At 37.2% G+C, this 25,486-nt stretch overlaps 1 protein-coding gene across 1 annotated transcript; it reads right to left on the reverse strand.

Annotated features, from left to right (window-relative positions):
• Position 1: 1 nt before the first annotated feature.
• LOC136810781 (uncharacterized) lies at positions 2–22,219 on the reverse strand. Its single transcript, XM_067067382.1, has 20 exons — positions 22,154–22,219; positions 20,148–20,291; positions 17,649–17,920; positions 17,028–17,179; positions 16,421–16,479; positions 15,520–15,779; positions 14,884–15,033; positions 10,941–11,094; positions 9,834–10,056; positions 9,016–9,114; positions 8,219–8,536; positions 7,902–8,093; positions 6,978–7,178; positions 5,569–5,661; positions 4,962–5,099; positions 3,606–3,674; positions 3,237–3,392; positions 2,294–2,435; positions 916–1,105; positions 2–472 (listed from the first exon to the last, which is right to left on the reverse strand). Exons 2-20 carry the CDS (start codon positions 20,277–20,279, stop codon positions 2–4), a joined length of 3,471 nt encoding a protein of 1,156 aa, XP_066923483.1. The 5' UTR covers positions 20,280–20,291; positions 22,154–22,219.
• Between the last annotated feature and the right edge of the window lie 3,267 nt (positions 22,220–25,486).

Here is a 25,486-nt window from a genome sequence, read left to right on the forward strand (position 1 = left end):
GTTAGATTGTTATGTTATTGTTAGATTGCGGTCGTTTGTTCATGTTATTGTCAGATTGACGGACTTTGTTGTTCATGTTGTTGTTAGAGTGACGGTCGTTATTGTTAGATTGACGGTCGTTGTTGTTCATGTTGTTGTTAGATTGACGGTCGTTGTTGTTCATGTTATTGTCAGATTGACGGACTTTGTTGTTCATGTTGTTGTTAGAGTGACGGTCGTTATTGTTAGATTGGCGGTTGTTGTTGTTCATGTTGTTGCTAGAGTGACGGTCGTTGTTGTTCATGTCGTTGTTCATGTTGTTGTTAGAGTGACGGTCGTTATTGCTCAAGTTTTTACCTTTATTTACGGCATTCAATGGACTTTGGTATTCCAAATCTTTGACTAAAGCATCCGCTGAACCATACCATGGCGAACTGAGGTAGACTCGAACGTTTTTGTATTCTTTTGAGAAAGAACCTGATCTTTCGTACACCTAGAGATAGAGAGATTGAGAGGAAAATACAAACTTATTGTCCTTAGATTAACTAGTGTGGGCATGGGTACAAATACGAACAAGAGATTTACATAGATTTCATAACAGTACTTCATCACAAACCGAATATTCTACATAGTTATCAGTGAGTCTCGGTTGTTTTATATCTTTCTTTCAACACTTAAGACTGAGAATGGACCAAGATAAAGCTTTGAGTGAACCAATATCCACAGATAGATCTCGGACGAAATCTCTGTATCGGGCACCAAAAAATCTTAGGTTTGCATGCCCCCTACTGGTTTATGTTCTCATAAAAAAGCACATTCACGTGGGGATGTACACACATCGTTATAATTGACCTCAGTTTGATGTCGAAATACCAAACATAGGAGTGGAAGGAGATTTAAACTCTGGCGATATTTCCCCAAGCTAGATATTATTACCTTCTTGTTATTAACAAAAGCTTGATAAAGATCTTCTCCATTTTCACTCTTGGATAGTTTAAGTTTGATTGAAGTATATCGATCAGTTGGAAGCTCTTCTGGAGTTGTGAAATACAAGTAATTGTACACGACCAATACTTTTCTTGAATTACGATCAAACCAAACAGCTGGGATTCTCAATCGTTCAGACCTAGAAAATATGAAGAAGTAGGAAAGATATTACAAAGTGTCACATAAAATCATTGTCCTTTTTAAATTTCTATTGAGGTTTTATTTTATCGATGATGCCCGAGAAATAACGAAATTTATCCCATTGAAGTAACTTCTTGAATAGTTATTAAAATAAAACGAGGACCTAAAGCTTCACAAAAAGCATTGACCTTCAATGATGATGTAATTGTAGTCACGACATTACATTCAAACACCACTTGACAATTTAAAAGCCAATTATTTAACAAATGTAAGGTTATAACGTTTATTCCGGCACTTATCGGCGCAATCTTGTAATTGTACAATGGCGGATTAAGTGCCGGGGTAAATTTGGGCTTACTTAGCGCCGCTGTGAAAAAGGGTCGACAAGGAAGTATTCTAGGACTTAAGTGGTTTGATTTTGATAGGACTCTCAGTCTGTTGACTCAACTTTCTCTATAAAAAAGGGTCGCAAAGAATGTTGGAGTGGTACCAGAAATTCTTGGTTATTAAGTAATCTCCGCTCCGAACAGATTCTGATCACTCCGGTTTTGCACGTATGTACTTTTAAAGACTCCGTAAGAGAATCTGCCCGTTTCGATCTTTTTCATCCAGATGTTGGATGAATATTAAATGAGCTTTGGTTGCTGTCTGGCTAAAGCAAAACTATCGTATCAAAACAAGTGTCAATCATAAATATAAACATTAGAACCCAGTCGCTTTTGATTTTGTTTTCAAGCAACGCAGTTTGGAATACTTTGGCTAAGCATCCACAATCCCCACGATAATATTTGGCACAAAAGGGGAATTCCCTCAAAATTTGAAAACTGCAAGTGATTTTTAAGTGCTTTAAAGTACGGTTGGAAAGTAGAGTTTTAATATGAGACTTAAGACTTACGACCTTAGGATCTCAGGATCTAAAAGCTCAAAAATGTTCCAATAAGGCTGAGAATATAGCCTGGAAGCCACTTATTAATCCCTCCCAAATAGAAAAATCCAATGAAACAAATTGGAAGTACTGAAACTGCAATTCTTACCCGATCTTTAAATTCTGAAAAACGTTAAAATACCCAAAATTGCTAATATATTTGGGCGCCGATTGCAGTTCAGATCGTATTCACCGTATCCTTTTAGAGCAGAGCGTGGTGTTAACAGAGTGGATGAGAGATGCTTACACCTTATAACTTACTCGGTTGTGAAGTGAATAATACTCTTCAACTTGCTGCTTCTTGTACTCGATAAAGGTTTCACATTAAAAGACAATCGCCATGTTCTTCCCCAGTTCTTGATCAATTCAATTGGTCGATTTTGTTTTGGTTTGTTAACGTTCTCTTCGAAAGAAATAGAAAATGAGTTTTAGTTTCTAAATTGCATAATATATGGAGAAGGGTTGAGTCAAGATCGATCGGAGACGTATTGTGTAAGTTTTGGCCTCAAGTATTGGCTAGCCTCTTATAAATATAAGTATATAAGTTTTGGGGTAAAATTATCCCAACCAAAGGTCCTCCAAGAAATATAAAACGAGTTTTAGTATTTTTGTTGTTGAGTTTTATAAATAAGATATCGTAGTATAGAAATCTCTTGCTTAAGCTTATGGAGTCGATCATCGCTAATATCTGTCCATAAAAAATAAATCAAAACATTATTCGATGAGCTGAGGGTCAAAATGGGCTTAACACGCTAAGTAAACATATTATAAAAAGTTTCCAAATTTTATACAAAATTGAAGTTTCCCAAATTACGTTATTAAGGGGACCCTTTTAAAGTGGAATTTTAGAAAGTCTGAATATTGAAAACTTGAGTTTTCAATCAGATTCAGCATGTAGAGTCGTTGAAAAATATGCGAATGTTAATTTTATTTTTACCATCTGTACCCATAACATTTTTGACACATGAATGCTAATTTTAACCATTTTCGTGCTAACGTCGGCCCTCCGTTCATGGACTTTCTTGAAGTAAAAAACTTCATTAAGAATCCAAAATGTACTAGTGATGCTTTTTTATCGTTTTTTGTTTTGCTGTAATGTAATGTTATTACATATATGCTATTTTCGAAAACGGATACCAAACAGAAATTAAGTTCAGGTCAGTTTATTGGTGTTTTTAAGCCTCGTGTCCTCCTTAAGACCTACCTTTAACAGCGGTACAACAATGGAATCCATTACAAGCAGACAATGCATTTTCACATCCTTTGTTGACCCATCCTTGTCGACAACAGAAACCATCTTTACCACACCATTGTGGACAAGCGCCGCCTTTGGCACCACAACCTGCCCAACAGTTTTTACCTGTAAGAGGAAATAAGATATAGATAAGCATTGTGATCATGACAGTGAAAAGTTTTTCACTCTTATATTTTTTTCACCACAAATACGATAAACTTTAACGAAATAATACAGCCAACTGAAGTCCTTTCTATTTACCACGTAAACTTCATCAGATTATTTTTTGTTAATCATTTTCTTTTCAGTGGAAACCCAACATTACCTATATTGACTTACCAGCCAGTCGAGTTGTTGCTGTTGTTGGTTGCTCAGTAGTGGTCGTTGTGCTTTCTTCTGTGATTGGTTCTGTTGAATGAAAAGGATCATCAATATGTGTGACTGGAGCTATTGGTTCTGGTCATATAACTACAGTATAAAGGCTATGCTCAAAAAATAATAATACCGGGAAATTCAAAGGCTACCGCCTATTAAACCGTGCAAAAAAAGTTTCTCAGATAAGTACCTAATAATTGGGAAGAAAAGAGCTGAAAGAAAGGACACAGGATTTTCGGTAACAAAGCTTGTTATTGATCAAGGAATACTTCTGAAAGGTTTTTTAGCTTTAAAAATAAGTAATTATGGGTAGTGTTTAAAGTGAAAATTGACTTAATGTTTTTTTAGGGGTTTGTGGTACATGCGAAACAAAGAAATGAGGGGTCCATCCATAAAGGGAGGGACACTCCCTCTCCTATCAATTTATTTCGACCGTAGCCGTCAATTGCCGCGCGGGCATCCCCCCTAGACTCGATCCAATCCTTTTTTGACACCTTTTTCTATAGTCCATAGGTGCGAAAAAAAGACTGGGACGGTTTTAGGGTGGTAAAACGGACAAAAAATACCCGCGCGGCAATTGACGGCTACGGTCGAAAGATGTATTCATCTATTAACCTGTAAAGTTTGAGGAGAATGGGTTCGGGTTTACCGGGAAGGAATGACGTCAAAATGACATTCTTGACAGACAAATAATTTCCTTTTAGTTTTTGCCTTGTAAATTCCATCACCAGACCCCTCGCTAAGGCATGATAGATACTATATAATATTGCTTTATTGCTATTTATGATATGCACCACTGTAGAGTCTTCTGAGAACTTTTAAAATTTTCCACCCAATACGTCACTTAAACAATAGAAAAAATGACGTATTGGGTGGGACAAAAACAGAACAATAATTTCGTGAAGTCATTGCAGTTGTGCATAGCATGAATGCTAAAGACCGTCTCAAATGAATACAACATTCAATCCAACATTTCAAATTTATTGTTGGACGAAATGTTGGACGAGAAGTCACGTGGAAAAATTCGAAAAGTTGTATGAAAAGTCATTTGTGCAAAAACGTCAAACATTTTCATCCAACATGATTACGCAAATGCATCCAACATTGACACCAACATAAAAGTGACGTCAATCTCATAAAAAAATGTTGGATGAAAAATTTGACGGCGATCAAACTTCATCCAACATGATTTCCAACAATTTTCTTAAAAAGTTGCAATTTTATGACTTGCACAAATGAACCCAACATTCCATGCAACAATAATGTTGGATTAAATGTTGGATTCATTTGCGCCGGCCTTAACAATATTGAATTTTTTACCTCTCAAATCATTAACATTAGGTCTATCAGTTATTGTCATCACTTGCTCAGTGGTCGTTGTGCTTTCGTCTGATGACGTCATCTGGTGTGTGATTGGTTCTTCTTGTTGCGCAGTCGCAGTCACGTGATCTTTTCGGTCTAACGTATTATTAATGATAAAATTAAAAGATGTCCAAAAAGTGTCCGGAATAAAAGCACAACAAATTATTTTGATTGGCTCTCAATACAGTGTTTTTATGATCATGAAAATCCGGTGGTAGTGAAATATCAAAGGTGGGCAGGGCACTCCGAAACGTTGAAAAATTAACCTTGGTTCCCAGTCACTATCTTGAACTAAAGATTCCCGATTTCCCGTAAATATTGTCCACCCGATTGAATTGCTAAATTTAGTTACGTGAATTTTCATTTAAAAAAAACTTATGTATTTGCACTTTTGAGGACGGCGGAGTGACTGTAGCGATTTGGAAAAACCCGCAGCTTTGACCCGCAAAATTGAGGACGGTAGAAGTGCTGATTTACCGTTGTCCTCAGTCAGTCAGGCTGTGGACAAATCAGAAGCTTACAGTCTCCGTCGATGAAAAAAAGAGATGCATAAACTCACTATTACCTTTGATAATGGATCTGTTATCGAATTCAGTTGTTGATTGCATTTCTTCTGTGCTTGTCATCGGTTGCTGAGTGGTTGTGTCTTGTCTTTCGCCTGAATTTGAATTTATAACACCTACAATCATGGTCGTAATATTTGAGAAAAAAAGGGAAATTCCTACGAAATCTTATAACCACAAACGATTTGGAAGCGCTCTAAATTAGGTTTGAGGGGTGGAATTTTAGCTCTAAGATTTAGGAACTTAGGATCTAAGGATCCAAAAGTTCAAGAATGGTCCAATAGGGCTCAGAATATAGCCTGGAAGTCTATAAACCCCTCCCGAATTGAAATACTCGAATAAATTTATCAATTAGCTCAAAAGCGACTTTCTCGCCCGAACTCCAAATTTCGAAAAACGAGGAAATAAGCTGAATTCCTGCTAATTCAATTCATTTTGACCATGATTGTAGTAGCAAGACTCGCCAGTAAGTAAGTTTGCGACTGCAGTCGAGGGCGACCCGAAGGCTCCCTTTTCTCTAGCTGTCTACCCGAAGGTTGGGGAGGGTGCCACTCCTTTCCCTGGATTTCTCCACTTTTTCTTGATCCTTCTCTTAATTGCTGAGTACCAAGCAGAGAGGCATCAAGTACCATTTTGGAAATCTTTGGTATGACCCGGCAGGTGATCGAATCCACAACCTTACTGGACCGTAGCTGGATGCTCTACCTTTATGCTAGGGTCGCCAGAGTGTCAGATAGGGTTTCTAAACCCCGTTCAACATGTTAACAATGCGCCTTTACAATTGTTTACATTCTTTGTTTTCAATTAAATTATTTACGCTCTCTAATTCGATTTTCAAGGGAAATCGGATGTTAAGGGAGTGTATCGAATAGTACAATGTGGTTTATGAGTTTCTCGTTGACGGCGACTTTCAATATTATCGAGTGTTGGAGCGTATCGAATAGTAGAAAAAATTGTATAAAAATTGTAAAACCTTGTTTATACATTGTGGAGTCTCCATAACTCGAACATCCACGGGAAACACAAATTTGTTCGAGTTGAGCAAATCTCAAGTTAGAGAGAAAGGCTTTGCTAACTGAGGCGCCAAGAAATAAGTTTGAATTAAGGAGAGATTCGAGTATAGAGGCTCGCAATCAATTCATAATGTTTGAGAGTAAAGGGAAATTCCCACGCAATCAAACGATTTGAAAGCGCTCTAACTGAGGATGATAGGGTAGAGCTGGAGTTTCAACATATTAGACTTAATACTTAAGTTCAATAATGGTCCAATAAGGCTCAGAATATAGCCTGGAAGTCTATAAACCCCTCCCAAATTGAAATATTCGATTACATTTAACAAGTAACTAAAAAGGGACTTTCTCGCCCAAAATGTTAAAACTCGTAAAACGAGGAAATAACCAAAAGACTGTACCTTGTGAAGAAAATGTTGTGGTTGAGTCTTCATGCTGTGTCATTGTTTCAGTTGTGGAGACAGCAGATCCAGTAGTTGTCGAATCTTCTCCTGGTGACATTGTAGTTGTTGATTCTTGTTGTTCTGTTGTTGTAGATTGTTGGTTGTTGAAACTGTATTCGGTGGATGTCGAAGTTGAAGTTGGCATGTCGGTTGTTGTCACTATGGATTTAGTATTTTTGTATAGTTTTTAGTTCATATTCTATCAGATTCAGCAGAGGTGCCTCCGGGGGGGGGGGGGGGTACTTTAGGCAAATGGAGGGTACGGTATGTGCCGCCCTTAAGGGTACCTTTTTTGGATTTCCTTAAGTCCCACTAAGGGTCGGAAAAATCAGAAAATCAAATTTCAGTCCACTAAGGGCTAAGGGTCGGAGTATTGGGAAAACCTCAACTTTGTCCCAATAAGGGTCGTTTTTCAAATTCACAAAATTTTCTTTGTTTTCTCCATTTTAGTCCCGGTAAGGGTCCAAGGGTCGAAAGTCAGCTTGCACCCCTAGTACCCCTCCCCCGGGAGTTGCCTAGCCATACGCATTGCGTACTGCATTTTATTATTGGCTAACAACATACATACCCAGCAAAATAAATCCTATTTTGGAACATTTTACGCGTGGGTCCCGTTTGGGGATTTTTTTCCATAGAAAGTACTGATTAGTCATCCATAACAGCATGTGTCCGAGAACAAAAGAAAGCGAGTTAATGTATCTACCCTTTTCAGGACTGTTTCTACTGCTTCCAACAGTAAATTAGAGAACGGGTAACAGCACTAATTTACCACCATACTCAACCCAGTCAAGAACTAGTGAAATCAACAAACTGACTCCACTGCAGAAAAACACGACATAAAATTCATTATTCTTATTTGAAGACAAAGAAATTCATGCTTACTTGGGCTTCCAGTTGGTTTGTAGCCACGTGGTTCGAAATCAAAATCTTTGATTTCTACATTAGCCGTCTGCCAATCAGGACTGCTTGTAAAGACTTTGACGTTTTTGTATTCACGTGCTTTACGGTTTACCATAATGGTCGCCAAGAGATTGTTAACTTGGACGCGGAAAACATATTGTCCTGGTCGGTAACCTAAGAATGAGAAAAAATATAGTTAACTTCAATCAATCGGAGGATTGCCAGCGATGCTAAATGAAGTCTGCAACCGCAGTTGGAGGCGGCCGAAGGCTCCTTTTTCGTAAACAAATTGACTGTACCTTCGACTTGTTGAATTATGACTTCAGTGAATCGATCAGATGGCAATTTAATAAATCGGTTATCGGTCACAAAGACTTGATTTCCATTATCATTAATCGAAGTTACCATGTACAAGCTCCGTGTATTCTCTTCAATCCAAACACCAGGGATTGCAAAGCCGTGGTCGCAACAAGATTCTCCAGTTGTGAACTGGAAGATGTTTGAACGTTGTTGTAAAGCTTCTTTGGAGGGTTTGATTTTGAATGAAATTCTCCATAATTTTGGCCATACTGGAATAATTTCGAATAAACGTCCACGCTCTAATGTTAGCGATCCATCTATAAATATGAATTTAGTAAATCATGCTTTTTTCAAAGGTTTGGGTGAATATTCTTTGAAATTTCATTAAAGTTGTTTGGATTTGGTTTTCAGGGTGACCTCAGAGTATCCACGTAAAATTTGAGAAAACGTGGAAGAATCTAATATCGCCAGCCTAAAAACCATCTGTAATCTTTAGGTACATGGGACTCTTCAAAGAACCATGTTTCACATATCGACTAATTCACGATGGGGCTTTCGACCCTTTTTCATAGGCCAACCACATGTACCAGAGAAGGAAAACTCTTGAAAACTAAACATATATTTATATCTAAAAACGCCAGAACTCACGCCAACCCTGATGGTTTTACTTCTGGACCATACTCGAATAGGAAGGGTGTTTTTATGCAACCAATTCTTGAGCGGAGATAGTTGCAAGCTACTTTAAGGATGAAACATGTATTTGATATATACTTGATGCTTGATATGCATTACTTACCCATGTCTTTCTGTTGTGTCATTGAAAGTCCTGGAGTTGGTCGTGGTGATTCTGACGGATCTTTGGCAATAAAGTTCCATTCGTCTCGTCCAAAAATCCCTGAAAATTACCAGAGATGTCCTCAGAATACGATGTTTCTACTATTAATAACTTGGTCTACCTAAATTCTTGTGCACCCAGGGTTGGCAAATTTTTAGCTTTGTGCAATGATTTAATCGATAAAAAGTACGCATGCGCTGACAGTAGCGTAAGTATCCATTCATGGTATTGAAAGATAATTATAATGGCATAAAAATCTGCTCTCCTACACAAATTTTATGCCCCTCTTGGCTATGCTACTGCGCTGATATTGGAACTAATCGCTCTAGGAAAACAGGACAGTACATCAAAAACATAAATGAAATAAAGTTTACAGCTTGCATATCCAGGCTAAGCTATGATGGACTTAAAAAAGCTGAATTAATTCCTGTCTGTGATAGTCGTCTCTTGAAGGACATTTGACGCCTCCCAGATGCTCTATTCACTTAAGCAGGATCAATAATTTGGGGATATAAGAACATTGAATAATAGACCTTTTGATAAATTACGTTACGAACATCAATTGCCTCGTTTCGAAATTTTTGCCATGGTGATTAACTCCCAGCGGATTTTATCAAAACTACTTTCTATTCATAAAAAAATCTTTTAATGTCTTAAGTGACATCATCATAGTAATTGTTTGAATACGAGGCAAGTGATGTTTGTGACATAATTTATGAAAAGGTCTATTGGACAAGATATTGATGTAATGCGAAAGAAGCAGTTTTTTCCAACCTCACCTTTTCCTTTAAGACAAATATCTTGAGATACAAAGAGTCTCTTGTCAGTGTTGATAAAATACTCTCCAGCTGGCATGATCTTTGGTTCTGGAATGTTAATAACCAATCGATTGTCATCCTCAATTTTGTATGTTTGTGGACGTTTTAAAGTAATTTCGTGTTGTACTTTATTTGTTTTCTTGTCGAAGATGTACAAGTTTGTCGGTACAACCGGCATTTGGTACTATAAGCAAACGAAAACAATATTTGTTTACTCTTTCTTGTAGACTGTCTTCTTTATACCATATTTTAAGCTCCACTGCGTTGCCCTTAAACATTCGGAACCATAAACAGATAACATTCCCAGATTTTAGATCAATTGAAGAACTTTTCTATTTCCATGTCAGAATATTGTTTCAGGTAAAACAAAATTTAGTTTTCTATGTGGTTAATTCTTTGAGGGCGGCAGAGTGACTGAAGCGGTTTGGAATAACTCACAGTTTTGACCTACTAAATCGAGGAGATAAAAGTGCTTTTTTACCGTCGTCCTCAGTTGATCATGATCTAGTCAAACCAGAAGTAGACCGTCTCCTTTGCAGAAAAGGACATATACATAAACTTGCTATAATATTGCTCGTGGTATCTGGTTAGTTTTTTTCCAGTAGATGCTCTGATATCATGAGTGCAGAAAGACTAATACAGGTTCTTTTGCCGTTAACTTTGCACTCCTTTGACTTTGAGTTCAATTCTGCGGTCAGGGATCGATCAACGGATCGTTTATGTTTTAGGTAGAGGTATTTAATTAGAGTTTTTAACCTCCCTCAATGGTAGCAATCCATTTAGGCTTCTCTAAACCCCCGTCTCACAGCCTTGGTGGAAGTTTTTTCCTTAGTGGGTATGAAAATTTCTATCGAAATCCCAATGGGGATGGAAAATCTATTATTCTCAGCTAAAAGATTCAAGCGGTGCGATAATTTTGTACTGCTAATTTATCTTATGATCATCATGGGGATGATCAAAGTCAATTTCCCAATTAGGCTGAAATTATGTAAGGTATTTTTCCATTGGGGACGAAATTTCAGGCATATTTCCAGCGGGTCTGTGACACAGGGATGTTTCTTTACTTACGGCTCCTTTGACTTTGAGTTCAATTTTGGTCAATGGTTGTTCAACAGATCCTCTATGTTTTGGATAAAGGTATTCAATCTCGGTGAACTGTGGTTCTTTTCCAACGTTCAGATACCAACATTTTGGTTCGGCTGCGTAAACGGTTCGTGTAACCCTACAAAAGGAAAAAGAAAGATATTGGATAATATAACAGGTCTTAGTAAATAATGTTCTTCATAAAGTTCGTTCTTAGACGAATTCCCTCTTTTCAAATCTCAATCAGATCCTCAATTAAGTACAAAGTAGTTCTCTACTCGCTGATAATTGACTTTATCTCTATTATGGCGAATTCCCTATGTGTATTTTTTAAAAAGGCGAGTCTTTATATTTTATGACTCGTTTTCAGTCATTTTGGCACGTTTATAGTTGTTTCCAGCTACTTCCAATCGACTAGAGCAAGTATTTTTGGCACTTTTAGATTATCAGTTGTCATCCATTGGTCTACTCTGTACCAGATTGTATCTCACGTTTATCGCTTCGTAGTACGCTCTGTGCGTATTGTCTGTTTGATAAAAAAATCCTGTACGGAGACCTCTGCCATGAAGTATGATTTATGAATAGCAACATTTCTCTCATCGTCTCCCCTCTCTCATCAACACATGGAGTGTTCGTAGTGTTCGGTTTGAAAAATCTCAAATAAGAAAAGATAATGACAACAGACCCTCTACGACAATCAGATGATCTGGGGTTTTTACAACGTCGGCTAATGATTTGTTCCTGTGTATTTTACCGAACCAGTTCTTACCCCCCAAAGTACCCAGAGGTACCCCGAGGTCCCGAAGGTCCCGAGGTCCCGAGATTAGAATATACCAAATACACCCCAAAATATACATATACCCCCTTGTCCCAAAGGTCCCGAGGTCCCGAGATGAGAATACACCAAATACACCCCAAAATATACATATACCCCCTTGGTCCTGAAGGTCCCGAGGTCCCGAGATGAAAATGCCCCCTTAAAATACCTTGTACCCATGGGTCCCGAAGGTCCCGAGGTCCCGAGATTAGAATATACCAAATACACCCCAAAATATACATATACCCCCTTGGTCCCGAAGGTCCCGATTTCCCGAGATGAGAATCCCTGCAAAAAATAGTTGTACGCTTAGGTCCCGAAGGTCCCGAGGTCCCGAGATGAAAATACCCCCCATAAAATACTTGTACCCTTAGGTCCCGAAAGTCCCAAGGTCCCGAGATTAGAATATACCAAATACACCCCAAAATACACATACCCCCTTGGTCCCGAAGGTCCCGAGGTCCCGAGATGAGAATACACCAAATACACCCCAAAATATACATATACCCCCTTGGTCCCGAAGGTCCCGAGGTCCCGAGATGAGAATACACCAAATACACCCCAAAATATACATATACCCCCTTGGTCCCGAAGGTCCCGTGGTCCCGAGATGAGAATGAATTTTTGCTACCTAATACTAAAGTATTTGAAATGTTACAATTGGGCTTTCGAATAACAAAATATCCGAAGTTGAGCCCAGTGTGGTGCGCACGTTTGACTATGATTATAAAAAGAACATTGTATTGTCATCTATAAACAATAACTTGTGTATAATTAATGGTAATCCCAAAACGCCCGTTATTGTTCTGTTTTGACTGATTATATAATTGCAAAGGTTTTTTAAAACATCATCAAATTTTTTGATCGATAGCCGGACTGATTGATATTAGATGACAATAAAACTCGATCGATTGCATGGAATCAGCAAAGAAAATAGAATAAAAACAACAAATTTTGTGTTAAACATTTAGCTAGACACTTCGAAATCGTTTGAAAAACAATATAAACAACCCCGACTCGAACCAGTAAGGTTCTTTCTTCAATGATTATAGACATGATGCGCTAACCTGAGCTACCGAGCTGTGCTGTTCAAACACGAAATTTCAAACATTTTAAAGGATGACAAACATATTTTGCCCCATTAAGCAAAAATAAATGTTTTTGAAAATGCTTAACCCTATTAGTTAGAATCGTTTCGTGTCTGCCAAGCGCGACGGCTTGATAACAAATTTTTCCGGCAAACCGATTCCTTTTTAAACCTGTTTGACTTTTATCTTTTATATATTCAGAAACAGTATCCGGAGAAAAAGAAGAAGAATCGGTCCACCATAGCCACTTATTTCAATAGTTTGTGGCAGCCTATCGGAGAATCAGATTTTTACCTAACTTTTGCTTATATTTTATCCTACTTTTTGCTTTTTCTTGCACAAAAACATATGCTAAATCACATGAACTATCTTTAGAAGCTGTAGAGTGAAGCCAACGAACTCAAGTTGAAACCTTTTGGTGAAGAAAACGGATATCGCAGGCGGTGTATATTTCAAAATCCGGGTTATTTCTGAGTCTTAAAGCTGTAAAAAGTATTTTTTTGCTTTTTGGCTGATTTTCCATTTTATTTTGTCAGTAGTTAACTTGTTAACCATTATGGAGAAAAGATTAAAGAAAGCAATCTTGGAGAAAAAAAATTTACGTAGCATGGAGCGGTTTACAATTTTTCATGAACAGGATTCTGCTGTCGACTAAAATTCATTTCAGATTCAAATTTTGAATTCGAAAAAGAGAAAAAGTGAATGATAATTCAAACCAGAGGAATGTAAAAAGGTGGAAAAACCAGGTCTCTTGCCCTTAGTTAGTGTCGAGTTAATAGGTTTCTTTTGTTGTTGCTTTAAAAATCTACATAATTAGCATGCTGTGACAAAATTCTTTTGTTTCATGAGCTTCGGGACTAAGGGGGTATATGTATATTTTGGGGGTGTATTTGGTGTATTCTCATCTCGGGACCTCGGGACCTTCGGGACCAATGGGGTAATGTATATTTTGGGGTGTATTTTGGGGTATCTCATCTCGGGACCTCGGGACCTTCGGGACCAAGGGGGTTTATGTATATTTGGGGGTGTATTTGGTGTATTCTCATCTCGGGACCTCGGGACCTTCGGGACCAAGGGGGTATATGTATATTTTGGGGTGTATTTGGTGTATTCTCATCTCGGGACCTCGGGACCTTCGGGACCAAGGGGGTATATGTATATTTTGGGGTGTATTTGGTGTATTCTCATCTCGGGACCTCGGGACCTTCGGGACCAAGGGGGGATATGTATATTTTGGGGTGTATTTGGTGTATTCTCATCTCGGGACCTCGGGACCTTCGGGACCAAGGGGGTATATGTATATTTTGGGGTGTATTTGGTGTATTCTCATCTCGGGACCTCGGGACCTTCGGACCAAGGGGGTATATGTATATTTGGGTGTATTTGGTGTATTCTCATCTCGGGACCTCGGGACCTTCGGGACCAAGGGGTATATGTATATTTTGGGGTGTATTTGGTGTATTCTCATCTCGGGACCTCGGGACCTTCGGGACCAATGGGGTATATGTATATTTTGGGGGTGTATTTGGTGTATTCTCATCTCGGGACCTCGGGACCTTCGGGACCAAGGGGGTTTATGTATATTTTGGGGTGTATTTGGTGTATTCTCATCTCGGGACCTCGGGACCTTCGGGACCAATGGGGTATATGTATATTTTGGGGTGTATTTGGTATATTCTCATCTTGGGACTTCGGGACCTTCGGGACCTTGAATAAATGAATATTGTAGAGGGAATAGTGTTTCTACATTTACATTACATGTCTCATTTTTAACAAATCTAAGTCTTTTGTTTAAATGAATTTTAGAGGGTGAACAAGTAAATTCTTTTCCTGCTGTTCTGTAAAATTCAAAGTATTTGTGTCTTATAAAAACCCCAGACTGACCCACGACAATGAATCTTGAAATTAGCCGTAGATATCGGATCTGTGTACAGACAACCATTGGTCTTGAGAGGTTAAATGTTCCCGCTACTTAGGCGAAATCCTTGAAAGTTCCGCAAATTATTTATTTTACTTTGCATACCTTTGAGTTGAAGTGATAAAGAAACAGAATAAATATCTTCCTTCGACAGCTTCTTGTGGTGTCCATGTAACTGCTATGCGCATGCGTCGTGGGACAATTTGTGTCTGAATTTGCATGTTGTCTGGACCGAGGAAAATTAAGTCATTGATACTGAAAAAAGATGATTGATAATAGATTGATATTTTTTCGATAAAATTCTCACTTTCTTTGACATTCGATTCAGTTCTAAGTAAGTCTGCGACCGCAGTTGGAGGGGACCCGAAGGCTCCTCTTTAGATAGCTATCTACCCGGAGGTAGGGGAGGGCGCCACTCTTTCTCCCTGGATTGCTCTACTTACCCTTGATCCTTTTCTTAATTGCTGAGCATCAAGCAGAGTACCATTTTGGGAATTTCAGAAATTTTGTATTTTCAGTTCTGAATCAGATTTAATCACTTGCATTGGAAATCTTATGTAATTGTCTCTTCAATTGAAATCCTTAGCTTTTACCGGAGTACATGTATTTTAGAAGAACAAACTATATAAGAAAATACAGGAGAGGGATGTATTATGGGGTACGTGGAGGTGGAGTGAGGAGGGTTGAGACCCACCTGCACACTAAGAATATAGTTTTGCTTGTTGAAGCTGGGTGACTTACTCATGATCTGCGCGATAGTTGACGTAAAGGGATTTACTCCACGTTCCAAAGGGAAGCGCGTATTCACATTTTCTTGGACTGTAAATATTGATGGTTGGTCTCAAGCGTGTTGGACGGGCTTCGATTTTGTTTACAGTAACATGCACGACCGCCTTTGAGAAACTTTCCCGTTCATACTTGTTACGGTAATCTTCAACTAAGATGCCAGCTGTGTAAAATTTGTTCGGAACTGAAGCTGGAACGACAAGCTCGCAATTTCTCTGTAAAAAGGAGTAACATGGTTAAAGTCAACATCGTCCCCGTATATTTGAGGCTTTATTTACGTTTCTGTTTAACGCCAGAGAATAGCCTATTACATTATTTTCTGGCGCTATTAGTAAAACCTCGTCCCCGTGTATCCGAGGCTTTATTTACGTTTCTGTTTAACGCCAGAGAATAGCCTATTACTTTATTTTCTGGCGCTATCAGTAAAACCTCGTCCCCGTGTATCTGAGGCTTTATTAATTACGTTACTGATTGACGCCAGAGAATAACCTATTACATTATTATCTTGCGCTATCAATAAGCATAGCCGATAGCCGATAATACAGAGGGAACGAGGTTGGTTTAATTTATCTTATATGATATTGATAAAAAAAGATGTTCAAGGTTATACTTACACTACAAGGTTATATCACGCCACAATTTGATAACACGAATGTATACCGAGTTAATCGTTCTACATTCTGCAATTTTGAGCTTTACTAAATAAGTCCTTCTGAGTAGATTAAGAACTCAAAATTTTACGCAATTTTCTTGTCTTTGACTGTTGATGATTAGATCAGTCTAAGAATGTTTCAGCTCATTACGGTGAAGGTTCTTGCAAAATGTAATGAAATCCACTTTTAAATATCTTTCTTACCAGTATTGATTTGGTGACGAGTGAAGTACACTTGATGTAATCATTATCGCGATCCACAGCTGTAAAGAAACGAAGAAAACGATACAATATTTACTGTTGGCAAGCTATGGTCTTGAGGTAAGCTTCTTTCTTTATAAATGATTTTTGCTGTACTTCACAGATTCTTATTCTCTAAAGTCCATTCATTATAAATGTGCTATGAATGTGTGGAAACCATGTTAGCGTTATTTGAAAAATTGTTCTTGAGAGTGGTTTCGACTTCGTAGCAAAAAAGTGTGCACACTTAAAGCAAATGGACTTTAGTTAATCGCGTCAAGTTCGAACAATTACGCCCATCTGCCTCCTTATATCCTCCTTTAATCTTTATGAAGGTAATGGAATGAGAATGTTTCAGCCGAACACACTAGCGATACTATCGACCTGACTGTTCCACAGCCAATCCTCATCAACTCGCATCAAAGGGATATCAGAAAAAATGATCTTTTTTAACAGGGGGTCCATATAATTAGGATGTAATTTTCTGCTCGACTTTGCCCACCCATGCCAAATCTAAGTTTGCATTACCGGTCGCTTTAACCATACTAAAATGAAAACTTATAGTTCTTACCGTGTACGACGATTCGTGTATCACCATCACTGTCCGCTTGGTAATACGGAAACATGGTGATTTCCGGTGATCTGTTGATAGTTCCGGTATCTTTTCGTGGTGTCAGGTCAACGTAAGTGTATAGGGGTGTCATTCGCTTGGTGTTTGTAATACTAAAACGAAACGGTGACAGATGGTAGATTATTTGAAGGCAATAAACATATCACTCCTTTGGCTTAAAGCTTAGTGAAGAGGATTGGGTCCAAGTTTGATAGGGGTTGATGACGTCAAATATCACTTTATTAACACTTTTATAGATAATGAAAATTTGAAGTCATACTACCCTGCTATACTCAAACCCTATCCCCTCGTGGCTTAAGGATGTATATGTGTATTCAGTTATTTCATAATCTGTAAAGTCCTTCTTATCGACATAGGTTTACTACCGGTAACAATATGGACTGTGATGGCTAATTAATCAGGCTTTAAGCTTGTGTTTTGAGAGCATCAAAATCTAGATTTTTCTGAAACGGTTCCTAAAGTTTGAACTGAACGAAAGAGATGTTTCTCCAAATAAAGCATCGGGGATTTTTTTAACAAGCTGTCTTTGTGTCGTTTTGCAATCTAAACTTTCATACTTACCCAATATAATACTTCTTTAAATTGTCATGTTTATATTTGAAATCATTTCGCTTGACGACCGAAGTTTCTGTGACGTCATCGCCTCTCATGATACACCGGAATTCGGCTTGTCCGATTTCCACGGGTGTTTCCGCTGATCGGTCCGGATCGCTTTTCCAAAGGAGAATTGGAATTGCTGTTTTGATAACCCGATTTTCTCGGATTGCTTGTTCGGTACATTGTCGCCCAATTTCTCCGGTTCTACTGAAGAATAGCGTGTAGTCGACAAGGACCTGAATGAACAGGAAAACAAAACTTGAAAATCTGAGTATTTCATACAGAAACCTATTATGTAAATCAACATGTTATTTAAAGACTTTAAAGCCGTTCTGTCGGTGTTTTTTACACTTTTGGCAAAAACGTGAAGTTTTTAAAATAAATACAAAATGCACCTTTTCTTAATATGATATCAGGGGATCGGCAAAGGATTGAAAATTCCATTCCATATTTCCCGAGCCTTCTAGAGAAACTAAACCAGTACTTATAACCTCTTAAAGGTAGGAGCACGTTAGGATTAAACGATTCCATAATGAAAATGGATTATGGATTCCATGAGCAATAAATAACCTTTGATCTAATGGGGCTTTAGAACTGAAATTTGGCAGCATGGAGCATTTATGTATTTTCTATTCAAAAATAAAAAATCTTCCAGCTGGGAGCAGTTTGGGATCACTTATTCCTAATTTTCCTTTCCTTCAAGCCTTTTTAAACTGAGGATTGTAGTATTTTTATTTGATATTAAGTAGTTCAAATTTAACTATTTGGAAGGTTTAGGCTCTTAAGAACACGAAAATAAGATTTTCCACTAGAATAGAGCATCTAAGGATCATCAAATCCTTCATTGAAAGTAACATACTTTGCCTTATCCGAAATGAGCGTCTTAGTCTGGAATGAAATATCCTACAAGGCTCTAAACTGATTTTTTACGTTATGCATGATACGTCGTTACGTTAATGACCTAAAATAAGCTCAGATTAAAGCTGAAGGATTAATAATTCCATTTTGCGACAAGTTTGGGTTGGGGTAGGTTTGCCACTTTAAAATTAAATTTTTAATCCCAAAACGCTCGCGAAACCGCACTTTTTGGTATCTAAGAATGTTTTAAAGTTAAGTGGAAGTGACTTTTGATTAATTTTAGATTGTGATCAGTCCATTTTAACGATGAAATGCATCTTTTATAATTGTTCAAGTTCAGAGATGTTTTTCGGATGGAATTTCGGATCCAAAAGTGCTCTTCATCATTGTTTCATAAAATATAGAGATCATGTAACAAGTTCAGACCATTAGAATCAATCCAAGAGCCACTTAACTCTCATAATTCCAAAATTCTTAAAATCTAATATTTTGGAATATTGGATCCTTCTTCGCTCCTGGGACCAAAACCAAAAGTTCTAAGCTCGTGTGTTACACCTTTTTGGAAGATTTCATCCCAAAATGCTCGTTCAAATTCATTTTATTCAAGAAAAACCGTTTTTTAGAAAATTTAATGTCACGTTTTTGCCAAAAGTGTAAAAAACACAGACTTCTCCACTTGCGCGCGCTGCGATCGCACTTTTTAGCTTCAATCATTTTTGCTTGGAAAAAAGATTATGTCATAAAAATGTAGCAAAAAAATGTAGTAATTGACCAAATAACGTGGAAGTTTTGCTCGAAAAAGTGCGATCGAAGCGCGCGCAAGTGGAGACCGGCTTTCAGTTTCTCGAAAACGTGGCTGCTCATACCCGATCCTTTTTGCCTCCCCGTGAGAATCTCTTATTGTTAAATTGCTTAATACTGTCTAGTCTAATACAAACGCACATTTGGTCAGAAAACCAAAATTGTACTTGTATTTAGAACCTTGATGTCTGATTTTACTGTAGTTAACTTCAACCACATTTTTTCTTGGTTAACCCTTATGGGTGAGTCTAGTGAAATATAAGCTTCACTTGTGAAACTCCTAGACCACGAATGATAGTTATAACATTATAACATGTAAAAGTATTTGGTGTTATATCATCTTTCGAAAAATGGAACATTTCGTAAGGACTTGATCACGTTACATGGTTGATTGCAAAATCGTTTTCAAAATTAGACACTCGGTTACTTGAACGCTTCAAATTAAGACATCTTTCCTCACCAAACTGATTGTTTAACTAAACCTTTTTTAAAGCATGGTTTTGACGAAGAAAAGAGATGCTTTGGTCTGGAGAAATTTGATTGTATCAGAATATGATGGAGCTTTAACCTGAATCGAGTGATATTTTAACCGAAATGATTCAAATAGCCATCTCTTGTAGGTTGTGAAATTAGTGCCTGGACCGTCCACGATATACCGGCATATGAACGAAGAATGCCACAAAATTAGAATTAAAGAACTATTTGAGCCCTGATTATGTGACGATGAAAAATCTTATGTCAAAAAAGTAAGCAAAAAATCGCGAAACATTTCTGCCCTTAAAGGAAACAGTTCAGTGATCTTACCTCACCATCTTGGTTCCCAGCCTTCCAATTGAAATGTCCTCCATATGCGTGTTCTCTCGTCAGGAGTTTGCCCATCAACGAGCTGATACACATTGCAAATAATGCAACTTTAAGATGTTTGAAAATTGCCATGTTCGAAGTACACTGTAAAAAAGAGACAACATTTTTGAAAGTTTAGAAAACTCACTCAATGCCCTCTCTTGGGACTGAGATAACAGCCCTACACAATGTTTTTTCTAACAGCAGATTGTTGCAAACTAAGAAGTGACCCTTTAGAATCTTCACCCCTCCAATATTCTCTAATCAGGAGTTTGTCCATTAACGAGCTAATACACGTTGCAAATAATACAATCTTTCGCCATGTATTTATGATATTGATGACGTAATGTCCTCGACGGAAATACCCTGGTTTTTGCCAGTAGTGGCAAATTTAAACTACACAAAAGTTGTATAAGATTTGCCACTATTGGCGAAAACGGGGGTCTTTCCGTCCTTCCGTCATGAATATCATGAATTTGAATTTCGCCATGTCTGCCAAAGTACACATCCTTTCTACACTAGCTCTCATTCTAGATCAAGAATAAGACAAGGACCTACAATCAGGTATTCTTCAGTTGCACTCATTTGCCCCTTTTGAAGGATCTGTCAATGTACAAAATGACAAACAAACAGAAAGAAATGTTTGCGACACTTCTTCATCAAGCTTTTGAGTAATTTTACTACAGAAGCCTTATTAGTTTCAATATTGGATGAGCTATGCAGTATTCGAAGATATGTCTAAAAAACCTTACCTACCCAAGCTACACCTTCCACTCAATCCATACTATGGTCTATGGAAAAAACTATAATCATTCAAGTCGGGGGCTTTTAGCCCTTAATCACCTATCGACTTAAGTAAAATCACTCCAAATTATAAGAACTATGAAAGAATCCCAACAATTTTCAGAATGTCCTTTCAATATTCTACGATATCAACATTGTAGAGAAAGATTTGGAATTCTCTATAGCATAATATCTGAAAAATTATTAACTTATTAACTAGGTGAAATAAACCTTGTATCTCAGATACACTTTTGGAGCAAAGCAATAAAGTCTTTATCCGAAACAAACCATTTTCAAGACTTGATCATTTCCTGAACATTTTTAAAACATTCAAAACATAATTCCAAATTGACTGTAACTAAATATCGTACGTTTTTAAAACTAAAACAACAATTTTGTGAATCCTTCATCTAACCCGTGAGCCTCGATGACTTTAATTTTTATCTTTCGAACTCTTTTCTTAAATCTTTCCTCTCATCCTCGAGAATCTCATTGAAGTTTTCTGTTTAACAAAATCAACCCTTTTTTACACAGTTACATTAAGTGACACCACTCTTTCAAATTTTTGAATATTTTTTTCATTTCAAATGCGCGTACAATACTCAACTAAGAAAGAAATGCCAATCTCGCCTTAGTTTTTATTCGGGCGGTAGCAAAAACAGGGCGGTACGAGTCTTTGTGCTTATAGGTCCATGACCGGAAAAATTTAACGTTCTCATATGATGCCAGTAGCACTTAATGGGTTAAATCGAGTTGACTTTGCTCTCCGATATTTGATGACACTGATTCCAGTGAAATAGCCGAGGAGTTTCTGCCATTTGAAATTTTTGATTTTTGTTAGCTCGAAAGTTCAAAGAAAACAATGAGATAAACACTTGTTCAACTGCGTTGATTCAAGTAGACTAGTATTTACTTAAAGAGTAATTGTAATAAAAGTAATTGTCTAATTGTAATAAAAGTAATTGTCTAAAAGCTTATTTAATGGGGGGTTGGCACAATAAGACACCCACTGTACCTCGTTCAACCACGCACTGCACCATTAATCCTTCTATAAATACAGCTCCTTGTGACTTTCAAGATACGTATGTATTTGTCAATTAATTTCTCGATGACTTCTAATTTGAGGATGTCAACCCAGTCCCACCCTTTTAATACAAATTTAGAAAGAAAAACTGGGTACCTACCTGTAGCGTCACAATATGTACTTCATGCAACCATACAGTGTCCTTTCTTCGCAATGTCCCTTTTCTTAATGTGGAACGAATTTTTCTTCAATTGCTGTAAATCAAAAACTCCTTGAAAATTATTGAATTGTTAACATAGATGAAGTTCTTTACAAGGTTCAATTTGATTGGTTGTTCTTGATTGTAAATTTGCCATAGATTCATCCTTTCGGAGTACAGAAAACAATGATCTTTGTAACGAAGACAATAGAATGTATTGTGTAGTCCCATCTCAATGATATTTGATCTTCTAAAATTCTTCATCAACACTTTGGTTAGAGTTATGTCTATTTTGTGGTCTTGATAAGTTTTGTATCCCCTCCAAGGAGAAGTGTGAATTGTCCGTTTTGTAACTTATCTTTAGTGAAGCGAAGCTCTCTTTCGTAGAGTTTCTTGAACCAGATTTTAGTTTCTTTCTGTGGGAAACCAATATTAGGTATTCAATTTCCAATAATCATTGAATATAGAAAGAAGCCCATAATTTTCGAGGGTGAAGGAAAATATTATTGTTTTCACATTTTTTTCTCCAAATTCTTTCACTTCAAGTGTTTTTTGCCACGTATGAGGTCAAAATTATTGGAGAATTTATATCAATTGACCCATTTTTCTTTGTCTTTTATATATGGGAGAGGCCTATTGTCAGAGTTTCTCCAAGGTCATGGTTCATAGGTATCTGAAATATGCACGTTTTTTATAAGGTCATCCAAAATGTCTGAAGCCTTCGAATGTTCTTAACTTTCTGAGTATTAAGTCTAAGAATGTGCTGAACATGTTCTAATGTTCACGATTTTGAGGGGTATTTTTTCCATGTTTCTTAAAACTCGGGTGTGTTTTGGAGTCTGCAAAGCCTTAAAATGTTCTTACTTGTTCTTAACATTTTGGCCATCGAATCCTTATGTTCTTAAAATAGTTTGCTCTTATCAAAAGAACTTGTAATTCAATTTAATTTTTGGACCTACCTCCGGGTGCCCCGGTGGAGGTCCTATAAATTAACCCATGTCCGTTCGTTCGTTCGTTCGTTCGTTCGTTCGTCCGTCCGTCCGTCCGTCTGTTACCAGCTTTTCTCAGGATTGGCTCATTAGTTTTTTTTGATTTTTGGCACAATGATGCAAAATGGTAATGCCCAAAATGTGACGGAGCCCGATTTTCGAAAAAAAATCATTTCCGGCCGAAAATGCCGGAAATATGCCGGAAAAACCGGTTTTTTGGCATTTTCTCAAAATTTCATCATTAGTTTTTTCTGATTTTTTGCAAAAAGATGCGTATTAGCAATGCTCAAAACTTGGACTAGTCCGATTTTTGAGAAAAAATCTTTTCCGGTCGAAAATGCCGGAAATATGCCGGAAATCGCCATTTTTGCAGATTTTCATCGGACTTTTTCCTTATATTTCGTTGTTTTTTCACACAAATACATTATTAATAGCAATGCCCACCATGAAGCATGGTTCAATCGTCAATAGAACTGAGTTTTGAAGCCGGAACTTTCTTAAAATCGCCGGAGCAGCCAATTTTAGCCGGAAAAACGGTATTTCTTGATTTTCTCGAGCTGTACTTTATATTTTTTTATGAAATTTTGCACACTGATGCAAAATGATAATACCTAAAATGTGACTGAGCCCGATTTTTGAAAAACATTTTTTTCCGGCCGAAAAAGCCGGAAATATGCCGGAAATACTGGTTTTTTGGCATTTTCTCGAGATTTTATCATTAGTTTTTTCTGATTTTTTGCACAAAGATGCGTATTAACAATGCTCAAAACTTGGCCGAGTCCGATTTTTGAGAAAAAATCTTTTCCGGTCGAAAATGCCGGAAATATGCCGGAAATCGCCATTTTTGCAGATTTTCATCGGACTTTTTCCTTATATTTCGTTGTTTTTTCACACAAAAACATTATTAATAGCAATGCTCACCATCAAGCATGTTTCAATTGTCAATAAAATTGAATTTTGAAGACGGAGCTATTTAAAAATCTCCGGAACAACCTATTTTTGCTGGAAAGACAGTATTTCTTGAATTTCTCGAGCTGTACTTTATATTTTTTTATGAAATTTTTCACACTGATGCAAAATGACAATACCTAAAATGTGACCGAGCTCGATTTTCGAAAAACATTTTTTTCCGGCCAAAAATGCCGGAAATATGCCGGAAAAACCGGTTTTTTGACATTTCCTCGAATTTTCATTTTTTGTTTTTTCTGATTTTTTGCAGAGAGATGCGTATCGCAATGCTCAAAACATGGCCAAGTTCGATTTTTGAGAAACATTTCTTCTGGTGAAAAATGCCGGAAATCGCCGTTTTTGCAGATTTTCATTGGATTTTTTCCTTACATTTCCAATTTTTTTCACACGAAAAAACATTATTGATAACAATGCTCACCATCAAGCATGATTCAATTGTCAATAAAACTGATTTTTGCGACCAGAACTTTCTATTTATTTTTTCCTTACAACCCTTTCCTCTCCCCCCATCAACAATCAATGATGAATTTATTGCATTATGCATTTTCGCTAAACGCTATGTTTTCTGACTGATTTTTTTCATTTTTCTCCTCGCATTGCTATCTCACTTTCATCATCAGGTAGGTCCATTCAGCATCTAGCTTGTTATTTTTAATTTCCATTTCAAAATAAAACGAGAAGACTCAGTAGAAAGACGTTCTTACAAGACGTTCTTGCAAGACGTTCTACCAGAAAAAAGTCCAAAAACTAGAAAAAGCAATTAGTCCAGCGTGCTAGATGATTGCAGACAGACTGATGTTATCCTGTAATAATTATTGTATTATCATATAACACCCATATTACTGTATTACATGGAATATATAAACGACTCCAGTCTACGATACATTCAATTCACGTGACTTTAATTAGCTTCGAATGGTTGGGTTATACAATCATAAAGATCTTGAGTTATTTTTCTGTCTGCCAGTTTTGTAGAGCGTGATATGAAATACAGGGTTTCAACCACTGATATCTAATATGAAACACTAGATAGAGCTACTCTATCTTTTGTTGGTCATGGACCTTAAAGTAAAAAAAGACAGGCGCTTTTTTAAGGGCTACTTTAGACTACACAATATTATTGGCAACAATATTCGGCATTATAGTTTCCGGACTGTAATGTACGGAGTAACATTAACATAATAACAAACACGTGCTCTATTATGAAAAGATTCTTTAAATAATCGCCCTAGAAGCTCTATCTAGTGTTTTCTGTAAGATATCTTTAGTTTCGACCACTTTCTTTAAAAATCACAGAAATAGATCTTTATGATTACCACTGGAATTTTGAGAGGAG

Source organism: Clytia hemisphaerica, unplaced genomic scaffold (genome assembly GCF_902728285.1).
Source record: "Clytia hemisphaerica strain Z4C2 unplaced genomic scaffold, Clytia hemisphaerica genome assembly, whole genome shotgun sequence".
Lineage (NCBI taxonomy): Eukaryota > Metazoa > Cnidaria > Hydrozoa > Leptothecata > Clytiidae > Clytia > Clytia hemisphaerica.